The following is a 12397-nucleotide window of genomic DNA, read 5'->3' on the forward strand; positions in this document are numbered from 1 at the left end:
CTTTGAGACTCTGAAAGACTAACAACCCCGCGACGCTTCTAAATCTCCTGTTCGTTCCTCGTAAGCGATAAAATGAAGAACAAGTACGTTCCTTCTCGCTTTTCGCCGAGTTCCACCGCGTCCCGTATGGCTGGTAGCCCTGAGACATGGATACAGATATACCGATATCGATACAGATATAGACGTGGGCCGGACGGCCGCCACGCGTCCCGAACCCTAAAAACGCACGCGAGAAAGGCAAAAAGGTGGAGTGAGTGCGTGTCACGTGCCAAACATTTGTATTCGGTTACCGAGTGTGCCTTACGATCGCCCAGTCATTCTTTTATTATTACGAAGAATTGTTACATAGGGATGAAATTGATCGCGCGGGGAGATGAGGATTTTATAACCGCGCCACTCAAAATTCCTAGGGATCAGCGATCGCGAATTACGGGGGAATCTTTCGCCCCGCCTTCTCAACCTTCTTAGCGGATCGATTCAGATTTCGCTCCGCCCGACGATCCTGACGGAGCGACTTCGAGCCGAATGAGAAAAAGACGGATTCCGATCGCGAGGATATTCGCGCTGCATCCTCCGACGGAAGAACCGACGACATCGCACCTGATCTCGACTCGAACACTTCAAAGAACGTAGACGGTATAAACTGTTGCGACAAAACTACGTTTCCCGAATGCAATATATGGTCCCGTGTGAAATTCAAGATTCTCCGAATTTTTTCCGCCCCCGCTCTTCATCTCGACGATCGCGAGACGCGCGTTGCTGAACAAGTGAATGGAGAAAAAAAAGAATTTGGAGAATGCTCATAGTTCGAATTTCGAAATAAGTTGTGGAAAATTGAGTAACGCTTAAAAGAGGTGGACACACGCGCTCGTCCCTTTACCGCACGATCTTTTTATCCGATCTTGATTTCTGAAGGTGGACATAAATATATCGGTATAACCCACGGTATCCTCGGTCCACTATTACCGATCCGTTGGTTACGTATAGGTATGTATACGCCGAGCGAAGCCATAACGCTGCCGCAGGACTCCCATTAATTATTTGAGGGTCTAACCGTGGTAGACAAGACCTGACCAAATCGGACTATATACATATTATACCTAACGTTGGAACACGTAGGGAAGATACGTTAGCGATGATATAACTTTACCCAGCTGTAGTTTTATATGTCGAAATTGATAGTCCCGGCACGTAGAGGCGAACCCCCTCGCCGGGTATACAGACCTACAGGCGTGTGGGTATACGAGGGAGCCGTAGAGGTGGAATCGCAATGCGTCGGAAAGAAAAGCGGAGAAAATGAAATGAGAAGAACGAAAAATTGGCGACGACGCGTCTACGTTTGCTGGAGACCGTCGCGGTATTATTTTATTTTTTTTTTTCCCACACACATTTAGTTCGAATTGCAGATTCAGCAATTAGAGAGAAGGAAATGAGGGTGATGTCATGCCGATAGAAAGATAAAGTGTTGACTTACAATTAAAGTATAGCAGAATTCCAGCTACCAGAACGAATATGACCACGAGTAGGACGAGAAGTAGGAGTAAAATTGTCGGCCTACACCAAGGATTAGGTTGTACTTCCGTCTGTCCATTTTTCGGTCTTTTCTGTTCAACGACACTGGACTCTCCGCTGACGTTAACGACGACCCCTTTGTAGGTGTACTGTGGTAATTTTTTATCCGCGAGAAAACCGTGGTCATCTTCAGGGTCGGAATAGACGCCGTAAGCCTCGAAATTGCTCTTTCTGTAGCCGTTGGCTTTCTCGGTATTTGCCTCCTCCGGTTCTCGGGACGATAAATTTCGCGGGTGCGAACTACTCTCGCCGATCTTCAGCGTCTGATCATAGTTCTTGCCGACGTCGTATCTCGACGACTCGTATTTACCGTCGTAGGTCTTCGAGCTGTTCGGTTTCGACGCGAGGTCGTATTTGGAGTCGTACATGGCCTGAAAACCGTTTTTCTCCACTGCCTCGAATTTACCGTCGTACGACTTGGAGGTAGCCTCGTACCTCGGCAAGGTCCCGTACATCTTCGATCCCGGATGATAGTTGGCCTCGTATTTTCTCGGGTCAAGGTCCGCGCCGCGAGCGCTGCTCAGCTCGTAGGAGGAGTCGTGCGTCCTCACCCCGGACTCGTAGCCCTTAGACGCCGGGCCCTGGTAGAGCTTTGGGGTCCTCTCCTTCTTCTCGAGCTTGAGCGTCTCGTCGGCGTATCTCGCCTCGTACTCGTAATCTACGTCGCCCAAATCGCGCGAGTAACGAGTGGCGCCCACCTGATTGTACTCCGCGTCGTATCGGGACTTTGGCGGCTCGTTGCCGCGATCGTACGGGGCGTCTAGGTCCGATTCCTGATAGGCTCGACTATCCTGCCCTCGTCTTTCGTACCTGGACCCGGTCGCTTCCTCCGGACAGATCCGGCAGTTGTCGTACCTCTCCCGATCACCGGCGGCCGATTCCCTCTCGAGGGTGCCCGACTTCCGGTCGAACGTCTTGCTCGCGTAGCTGGTGCCCGCGGTCCTTCCGGCGTAGCCGTTGTCGTACGCGGTATTACCGCTGCTCCCATCGGTTTCCGCGTACGAGTTTGCCCCGTACTCAAAGTAACGAGATGATCGTCTTTCGCTACCATAGTCCATCGAGCCTTCGACGACGTTCGGCAATTTACTGCTCAAGTTTTCACCTGTACCGTTATTGTTGCCGATCTGACAGCTCTCCGCATGTTCCACGAGGTTCGGAAGACGCGCCAACGAGTTACCCGGCGTATTCTCTGTAAGGTCGAGTTTCAGACCGTTGTTTCGTCGCATTTTCGTCGTTTCGCATCGTTGCTGATCCGATCTGCACCGGGATTCGCGCGGAAAATTGTCACAAAATAGTTATTCCCTTTTTCCCTCGGTCGTTCGTTTATCGGGGACGATCGTCGAGCGGGATAAAATCGAGGCGGCGGGGTGACCCCCTCGACGGCGAAAGCGGCAATGCAGGTAAAGTGCGGCAAAGTTGTCGTCCACCCTCCGCGGAACACCTTGTGTTAGTTGTTAGTTGTTAGTTGTTACTTGGTTAGCGGGAGTCGTTCGTTCGGTAGCTTAGTTAGTTAGAAGGGCGCAATTAGCGCGGGCAAGCCAAACCTGTAAAAAAAGAAACAGAGGGAAAAATCCAGTTAACTCTCGTGTTATGCGGCACATTTTAGAACAGTTATCAAAAGTTAATAATATACATGTACGGAAAATTAACGAGCTTTACCACTTCGGAATAACGTATTCACCTACAAAGACGCCGTTATACCGGCTCGGGATTATACGCAACATTTTCATTATTTCGTCGTTTACTCGAGGGCCATAGGGACGGACGGTCTAGTACGGAGACCATTTCGCGTATATCAAAATCCCACGAGAAAACGAGGGGCCCCGCCACAATTATCCATACATTAAACGAGGAGAAAGCTCCGCAAACTTTGGCGCATCATGCTTCGTTGAATAATTTACCTATAAAACAAAAACGGAGGGAACATCTTTGCGTTTGTTATCCGCGCTCGAGCTTACGTTTTCCTTGGTTTTTCCCTGTTTTCCTTTCTTTTCTGGGGGTGTCGATTAAAAATCATTCACCTCGTTTGACTCAAAAACAAATATCGCGGGACGGGCGTGACTCCGAAATTAGTTTGTACATTGGTTAGCGTAATAGATCGGTATACATCGTGAATTATATAATTTCTGGGCAACGACAGGGGCAATTATTCTTGGCTCGGGTTCGCCTCTCCTCTCCTCTCCTCTCTTCCGAAGAGATCCCGGCGGAGAGTAACCCGATATTACACCGTATCGCGAACGGATACAGATACTTAATTACCATTGGGTTAAAGTAGTACGTGCGTCTAACGCGTATTTGCGGTCCAAAGACTCCCGACCGAATCCCCGAGCTCCCATGGAAACGGCGCGCCGGCTCTTAGCGAGGCGCGGTACCGAACGGCTAATCGTTGAATCGTTACCGGTTCTCCATCTCATTGTTCCCCGTTGGGGGAGTTAATCGCACGGACAGATGGAAGAAAAGCCGATCGGATACCGTTAAACGTTAAACAGCTATTTCCCTATCGCGTATCGCGTGGCTGTCCCCGCCTTCCCTAAACATCGAACAAAAGGACCTACGCACGGACTCGAACTCCGTCGAACCACGAAAATGACGAATTTCGAGTCGCTAGGACGCGCGATTCATTTTTCAACGATCAAGCGTTAACAAAGCGGAATTCATCGGCCGCCGTTTCTCATCGACCGGTGAAACGAAAGCAGCGGATAAAGGAGGAGGAAAGGAAACACACCCGACACCGGTGGATTGTACGAACTATTCTCGTCTTACCGAGTCCAACTTTACTTTTCGAGCTCGGAGGTAATCCCTGTACGTGGGCTATTACACGTGTATCCTCGGTAAACGAATGTACAGATGAGTCACAGAGCGTGGCTACCTACTCGGCGTTGCACCGTAATGCGTCGTCCGATGTATACCGGGAAAGGAGGAAGGAGGAGAGAAAAGAAAAAAAAAAGAAAAAAAAAAGGAAGTTAAAAATAAAAAGAATGGAAAGACTTTCCGTTGCACAAGGTACATTTATATAAGGTAGTACCGTCGTCGACGTCTGTAATATTTCCTACCGACTAACCAAAGTAATAAATGTACCGGGCTCAAAGGAGAAGGTTGTTCCGCATGCAAATATCATTAGTTCCGGGGTGTAACTTCATTTACGTATATTAAAAGGGTGGATAGCGCACTTTATGCAAACTATATAGAATAAGAGAAAAAAAAACAAAAAAAATGAAAAAAAACGGGAGAGGTATGGAAAAAGAGAAGGAAAAATGTATGAATAAAAATGCATAAAACGAAGTTAGCGGGAGTGATGGGAACGAAGGATGATGCGCTGCGCGGTCGAGAAACGTGGTATACGTGCGAGGGTGTGAGTGCCCCGCACAATCGAAGAAAAAAAAAAAATCGTCCGAATAATTAAAAGTACAACATTCCAAGTCGCGAATAACGAGGCGGTTGCGAGAAGGTATACTTGTGGGGGGCGTGTGCGAGAAATTCATGTGAGATTAATGAAAACGAAAGCGGAATTGTGTTATATGCACGACATTGAAAAGATATAAAGTGTACGGATATACGGGAGGCGACACTGAACTTGACTCTCCTACTTGCTTTACGACTTAACGCGCGAACGAGTTCCCTCCTCCGTTTTAAACCGTCTTGTCCCCGGAAAATCTGCACTTCACATTTCGCATAATTTACGACGTCGCGCAACGTTAAAGTCGCAAACGTTCGAGCGGCTCGAGAGTAAAGGTGATTATGTACACCGCGTATAATATATCTTGCGAAATTATAACACATACGTACGGAGAGAAACGAAATGTCGTCACGCGACCGATCGATCGAAATAATCTTAAATTGACGAAGGGAATGTATCATACTGTGATGAAAAGCGTGGCTGAAACGTGACAAAGTCGAGCATTTTTTTTTTTTTCTTTTTTTTTTCACCTTCGAAGGGACCCAATTGGCGACAGATTCCACGGGGATGGTCGAGAACGTATTGTACGTGGTATTATTGGCAGATGCAACGCAAGTTTACCAAAAGATATTTCAATATCAAGTTACGTCTTGGAGTGCATTTCCGGCGGATGTTTTGCCTCCTTCAATTTCTGGAGAAGATGGGGGCGCGACGGGGGGGTATCGCTGATATTCCTGAATTCTGTTAGTGGAATACCGATATCCGAAGAACATCGTAACTATTTCCTCTAATGAACTCTACGGCCCGCCACCGCCACGCGTATATTAAAGTTTCCCAGGCGTTTCCGCTCGACCAAAACCTCCTAATCCTCGTACTTCCATATATCCGGTATTACCTCGTCTCAAATCATATCTGAGATATTCGGAAACTGCACTTCCGTGATCGTTTCTAATTAACTTCCGCACAGTTTCGTCCATTCACGAGGTTAACCAGAGTCCGAAATATTTTTCATCCAGTCGCATGCGTGATAAGGTGTGCCGTGAAAAAAAAAAAAAAAAAGAAAAAAAAACAGACAAAATAAATAAATTAAACGACAAGTGTCACGGAATATTCGTTGCAGGTCGTTCTTCGTGTCTGTGACGTTTGTAAGCGATGGGATTAAAAATCGCAGCATCCGCGGGGCGGAATAGGGGCGAGGGAGGGGGGGGAAGCGAGCGAGCCGGACGCTCCGCACCCCTGACGTCGGTTTAGTCTCCATACCTCACGCTGTACGGTTGTTTTTCTTTACCGAGTATTTATATTCCCATTTAAGCGCGTTTATTTGACAATTTGGCGCGTGGCAAACGTGCAGTAGCTCCTATGTGCACCTCTAACTCCTCTCTCTGTCTCTCTCTCTGTCGCTCTCGCTCTTTCACCCTCTGCACCGAGCTCGGTTGCATAAAAAGTTTTGAATTATTTATGTTTTTCCATGCCGCAGTCGCACCGTACGACGCGGGATGCAAATGCAGGACATTTTTTTGCCTCCCTTTTTTATACCTTTGAATGTTTAATGCAAATGTCCGCCGTCATCTCTCCCCCGGTGTCGGTGCCGGCGGTGGTGGTGCTGGCTGGCTGCTGCTGCCGCTGGCTGCTCCGCCGGTGCAGCGGCGTCGCGACGCCTCGCGCTTTCGCTATACCGCGGGGAGTTCGTGTTTCACGGGAATAACTATGGGACCTCCGACAATAGGGGCGAAAAATCCCTGGGTAAAGAGAGAAAGGGTGAAAAAGACGCGGGGGAAAAAAAAAAACAAACGGATCGCGAGAAAAATCTAAATCCCCAACATCCGGCGGGCGAAAAGTTAGTGTAAAGCCAGAAAAATTATAATCGCTTTATAATACTCCGTGATCCCGGCGAACGTCGCTATTCTATTTTCATCCGCCGCCTTATTCTATTGTTTTTCCATTCATTTTTTGGCTTTCGGTTGCGCAACCGTGAGAAGCAGCGATTTTATTAATCCGAACGGTACGTCATTCCGTACAGTGAGCTGGCATGCGTTTCAAAAATGTTCCGTTAATAAATCCGCTGGTATCGTTCGACACTCCGAGGAATTTTATTCCTGCACGGCATGTGATACAAACTGGAGCGTATATCCTCGGAGCTCTGACGTCGCCCGTCGCTTCCTCCGTAATATTCCGTTCCGTTATTTTCCAAAAAAGTTTAGTAACGCGAATTCTTTATTCATTTTTTTTTATTTATTTTTTTTTTTTCTCGTCGAAAATATTTTTATTTCCTTGCGGACGATACGGTAGAAAGAAGGGTGCCGTCGACGACCCCAGAAGGGAGAGTCCCCGATCACCCCGAGGAGTATGTCACCCCTGTATTCGCGAAGAGATGCGCGTGTACTTTCGGTAGTTAGCCACCTCCAGATATGGTACTTTTGTGTCCAGCAGAGCTCGCTGCATCACGCCCAAGGGCGTAATTCGTACGGACGGTGACTCCGCGCGATAACTTTTCAAGGCTGTATAAGGTATAATATATACTCCCTCCTCAAACAGAACGCAAAAAACAAAACCACCACCACCACCACCACCACCATCGACTTTTCTTCACCGTTTCCCCAAAGTGCAGCCCTGAGGGTATGTCATTGGCAGGATAAGGGCGCGTGCACGATGTACAAAGTAACTAATCATCTCCGTCTGCTCGCGGGTTTAACGTAGCTGTTATTATTGTTGTTATTATCGTTATTAGATTTCAGAGACCCTATTTCTAGTTACGGTACAAAGGTATTATTGTACCATTTACAAGGGCTCGAACGTCGAAGGGATTTCGGTCCTAACCGTATTTCTCTCTCGGAATCTCCGTCTTGCGGTTCGTCGTGAAATTTTTTCTTCCTTCTCCGCCGACATTGCTAATTGGTCAAAAAATAAATAGATGAGTAACATTTGTTAGGACGAAGTCCGTTAGAAGGGAAATGCAAAATCGATTCGGTAAAGGGGTGAGGATTTTCCCAGGCTATCCAGAAGACGTTCAGAAGTTTGAAGTCGTTGGGAACGGCCCAATGCCCATGTGCTTATTTAGGTCTCTTCCTCGGGTTGGGGGGGGGGGGGAGGTATGGCGGGCGAGCGTTTTCAATTTCGCATAGATCAGAGCGTCTCGATTTCAAGCGACGATCTAGGATACGCTGGGAGGAATTCACCGATCGAAGGAGACGCTATTTACCGGGAGAGTGATATCGCCTTACCAAACTTCTCAACATCCGACGACGGCGAAATCGGTATAAACTCGAAGGGTCGGAGGGAGGGAACACGAACGGCGGAGCTTGCGCGTGGATGCGAGCTAAAGAGAGAGAGAGAGAGAGAGAGAGAGAGAGAGAAGGATGGAAGTAACGCGCGTTAACGTTTCCACACTAAATTTAACGTTTAACCGCTCCGCACATCTCGTTCGAAGCAAACTGACTGAACATCACGTCATTTACATACACGTACACCTGGAACTTACACAATATGCGAACGTATACTACACAACGTGTACATTCGTACGTAGGCGGTATAGAGGTGTACGTGTGTATAATACATTAATCGGGCTGCGCTATCGGCACCGTGTGTGTCGCCGCGTGTTCTGATAAGCGCCCACCTCGCACTCTTGCCTAACGCACGGCGAACATCGATGGAGGGGGAAGCTTTTTTTCTTCCTCTCATTTTTATTTTTATTTTTTATTTTTTTTCTTCATCGCGACGTATGCTTTTTTCGACAATTTTTTTTTCGTTTTCATCCAAGCGCCAAGGAACAGGAGAACGTGACTTTGAAAAAAAAAAAATTATAAAAAATTTAAGACCCGCACAAAGTGCGAAGAGAATAGGTAGAGTTGGTATATGTATATATGATAACGCAACGCCCCCTCGTCGTATTGTAGCAGATCATTTGTAATAAGGCTTGAGCGATTGATTAACAAGACGATACAGTGTAAGGCACGCTAACCGTGCGCCATGCAGAGTCGCCACTTATAGCTGGAGCTTTTGTGTTGATACGTTCCTTGCGTGGCTCGCGTTATACACACTATGCCGTGTCCTTTGCAGCAGTGTACCCCCGTCGTCGCGTAAGTTTTTTTTTTTTTCTCGTTTTTTTTTTTATTTTTTTATATTTTTACTACTCGTGTGACCGCCCGTAATACCTCGGTGGTTGGTGGAATTTTTTTTTTTTTTCTTTTTTTCTATTTTTTTTCATTTGCACTTTGTCAACGCGCCAGCGAGGGCTGTTTACAGGGAGTAACTTTCGCGGCCCTCAACCGTAGGCATGTCGTTTCACCGGGCGATTAATTAGGGCGTAAGAGAAATGAAAAACGATTAGAAGGAAAAAGAGAATTACAACAACGAAAATAACCTTTTTAAAGATAAGATGGTAGAATTAAGTATGTATAAGTTGAATAAGAGGTTAAATACGTGTTTGGTATAACTGTGTTACTACGTACACCTCCTAGTGCTGTAGTTATAACTTCGCTGCAACGAGCGGTACGATCAAATCCCATGGAAACGGGTGTAATTACCAAAGATAAACACGAAACTTAAACTCTGTGACGTTATAGAGTTGAGAGATATTGTATAATCCGAGTTAAGGGAATTGAGTAAATATATGAGTAACGAACTAATTCTTATTTCACACTGAGAATACAAAGAATCAAATTTTACGTACCCTCGGCAAAGACGAGGTAATAAAAAGTACAAGATTAGCTACCGATGAAACGGATTGAAACGAAAAATTAAAGTTCCGAATTATGTACATACTCCGAATCGATTCCCGTTTTCACGTATATATTATATATAATCCTCGTCGCGTAGAAATTGAGGTGAAAAAAAGAAAAGACGAAATACCAAAGAATTGTAAATCTGTGAAGTAATTTCGGAAAGAGGAGATCTTATTATTCCTACGGTTTGAAATATTATCAACGCTCCGAGTCACGAGTTTTTGCAAACTTGGCCGAGACACAGATCCCGCGGATAAGTAAGAACGGCGGAGTTAAGATAGAAAGGCGGAGAAAATCGGACGTTGAGGGACAGAGAGGGTAGAACGGAGGGAATCTCACAGTCGTACTGATAAATTTGTTCAAATATCAGACAGCGAAAGTGGAAGGATGAGAGGGGGAGTAGGGGGACAGCGGGTCTGGTTTAAGACCACCTCGGAACCTCCGGTCGGAGCAAAAACTAAAAAGCAGCTCAGATTCACCCTGATTCTCTCTGATTCCCAGCTGTCTAAATCAGGATGGGATTAGGAGAGATACAGCGAGAGGATTTCGGTTGGCGATCGTCGCATTTTTCTTACCCGCAGAATATCCCGGACGAGCATAGAAATAAAAAGAAACGGTAAAAATGAGAGAAAAAATTTCGGCGAAACGACTCACCGCTCACCGCGTTACCGCGGCAAGAAAAGGCGGAAACTTCCACGGTTCCGAGATCCCGCCGGTGCGGAGGGATCGAGAAAAAATGAAAACTGAAAAAAAAAAGCAAACGGCGTGCGATTCACGCGTTCCGCGTGTTACGTGGTAAACGTCGTTAAACGATGGAGATACCGTTAAGATGAAAATGATGAAAGTGAAGACAAAAGCAACGGTGAGAAACTATAATAAACGTAAAGTAAAAGACGTGAGCATTAGGGGTGAATTAGGTCGAGGGTAAAAGGCGAAATATAAAAGGCAAAATGTAATCGGCAAGTGTAAAAGGGAGTGTAAGGACCAAGGGGGGTGGCGTGATGGGGGGGGGCGTGGTGGGGGTTGGGACGACGTGGAGGAAAATGGTCCTATTCGCAAGATAACCGTAATGTATTCCGTGAGGATAAGGCTATCTTTTAGCTGCCTCCCCATGCGGAGTCTCCGGAGTCCCGACTCCCGGTCGCTCTCTACAGGGAGAAAGTCCTCCCGGAGGACGGTGCTTCGCCCTCTTGTATGTAACCGTTCCTCCCATCTCAGTCCCGCGCAACCAGTCTCGGCCGAAACGTCTGCGGACTATCGTACTTACATATCTAAATGCAAAACTTGAAACTACGCTTATCACGGCCAATGATGTATGGGGCTATTCGAGGTGACTCAAAAAAGTCCCCTTGGATTTCCCTCACCTCCCCTCTTTCTTTATCACACACAACGTGTACGCGTACGCTTATTTTTTTTTTTTTTCCCCCCTCTTTCCTTGTTGACGTCTCGTTTTATTTTAAAAGTTTCTCTTCTCTTTTTTTTTTTCTCCTCCCCGGCTCCGCAGGTCCATTACGAGCTACTCCTATACTGCACCTCCTGAATAGCTCATCAAAACGTTTCGTTAGTCGTTGCCGCTGCTGCTATTGCAGCACCACCGGGGTGGATATAAATTTTTTATTGGCAGCTCGATATGAAGCTGAATAGAAATTCTCTGGAAAGTATAAGTTAAAGTGGTGCGCTCGAGTGAGATAACACAGGAAACAACGAGCTCGCCTACCTCACCGTTCGATCGGCGTATAGCTACCTCGAGTATGAGGTAGGCGGTATACCTACATCGAGATCGAGATAAGTTACGAAGCTGAGTCGTCAAATTTTCCAGCCTTGAAACGCGACTATTATCAACGAACTTTAGATGGATCGAACAGAAGCCGGCGTACGACTACGTAGTCTTTGAAATCTTCGAAGAGGAATATCGAAAGACATGCGAAAAATATGGAGACCGAAAAAAGAGGGGGCGAGTTGAAATAAAAAACATGAAAGAAAGTTGTGAAAGATAGCGGCGCGGGCGTCATTATTGAATTAACGGAAGTCTGGAACGCGATGATGCGTCGTAATGAAAACGGATTTCCGTTCAAAGTCACCGCGCGAGTCTGCGGTAGAACCACCGCGAGGAATGTAATTTGGCTCAAAGATCGAGTAGAGCGCATGGTTCGACTATCCGTGAATTTGGAGAAAAAAAAATAAAAAAAATAAAAATAAAAATAAAATAAAAAGAGACAAACGAGACGCCGCGCGGTAACACCCGCGGAAATACTTAAGCTCAAGTTATTGCGTAAGGACGCGAAGAACGTTTCATTGTCGTTTTAAAAGGTTTACGCAGATTCGGAAAAAAATCGAGCCCAAATCCTGCCTCTTGAAACTCGGAGAAAACGACTTTTATATATATCTGAGAAGGTCACTCGAGAAACCGCATTTCGGGATTCCAGGGAGGAGTAAGTAACGATAATTGTTGTAAGAATAAATGAAAAAAAAAATAAACGGGATAAAATATTCCCGCAGCCCCCGAAATTGCGCCATCTTAGCTCTCCGCTATCTCAAGAGCGAATTGATCGCTTTTTTCCCAAGTAAAAATAAGAAGAGTAAAATAATCGAGTGCAGACTATATAAATGTGGTTGAAATAAAAATATGTATTTGATTAATAATTTTTTGCGGTTTGCACGAAACAAACAATTTTGTATTTCCATTAAAAGATAAAAAGAAATGACG

General features: G+C 46.2%; 1 protein-coding gene across 10 annotated transcripts in view; it reads right to left on the reverse strand.

Annotated features, from left to right (window-relative positions):
* LOC105684182 (agrin-like) overlaps positions 1-12397 on the reverse strand; it is a 237606-nt gene that overhangs the window by 142758 nt on the left and 82451 nt on the right. For 5 of the 10 annotated variants that reach the window (XM_048648845.1, XM_048648848.1, XM_048648846.1 and 2 more), the window contains exon 2: positions 1475-3116. The exons of the other annotated variants lie outside the window; for them this stretch is intronic. In XM_048648845.1, coding sequence (XP_048504802.1) covers positions 1475-2798 — 1324 coding nt within the window. In that variant the 5' untranslated portion in view covers positions 2799-3116. The remainder of the gene's footprint in view (positions 1-1474; positions 3117-12397) is intronic. 10 annotated transcript variants of the gene reach the window in all.

The sequence above is a fragment of the Athalia rosae genome, chromosome 1, assembly GCF_917208135.1.
Source record: "Athalia rosae chromosome 1, iyAthRosa1.1, whole genome shotgun sequence".
NCBI classification, from domain to species: Eukaryota; Metazoa; Arthropoda; class Insecta; order Hymenoptera; family Athaliidae; genus Athalia; species Athalia rosae.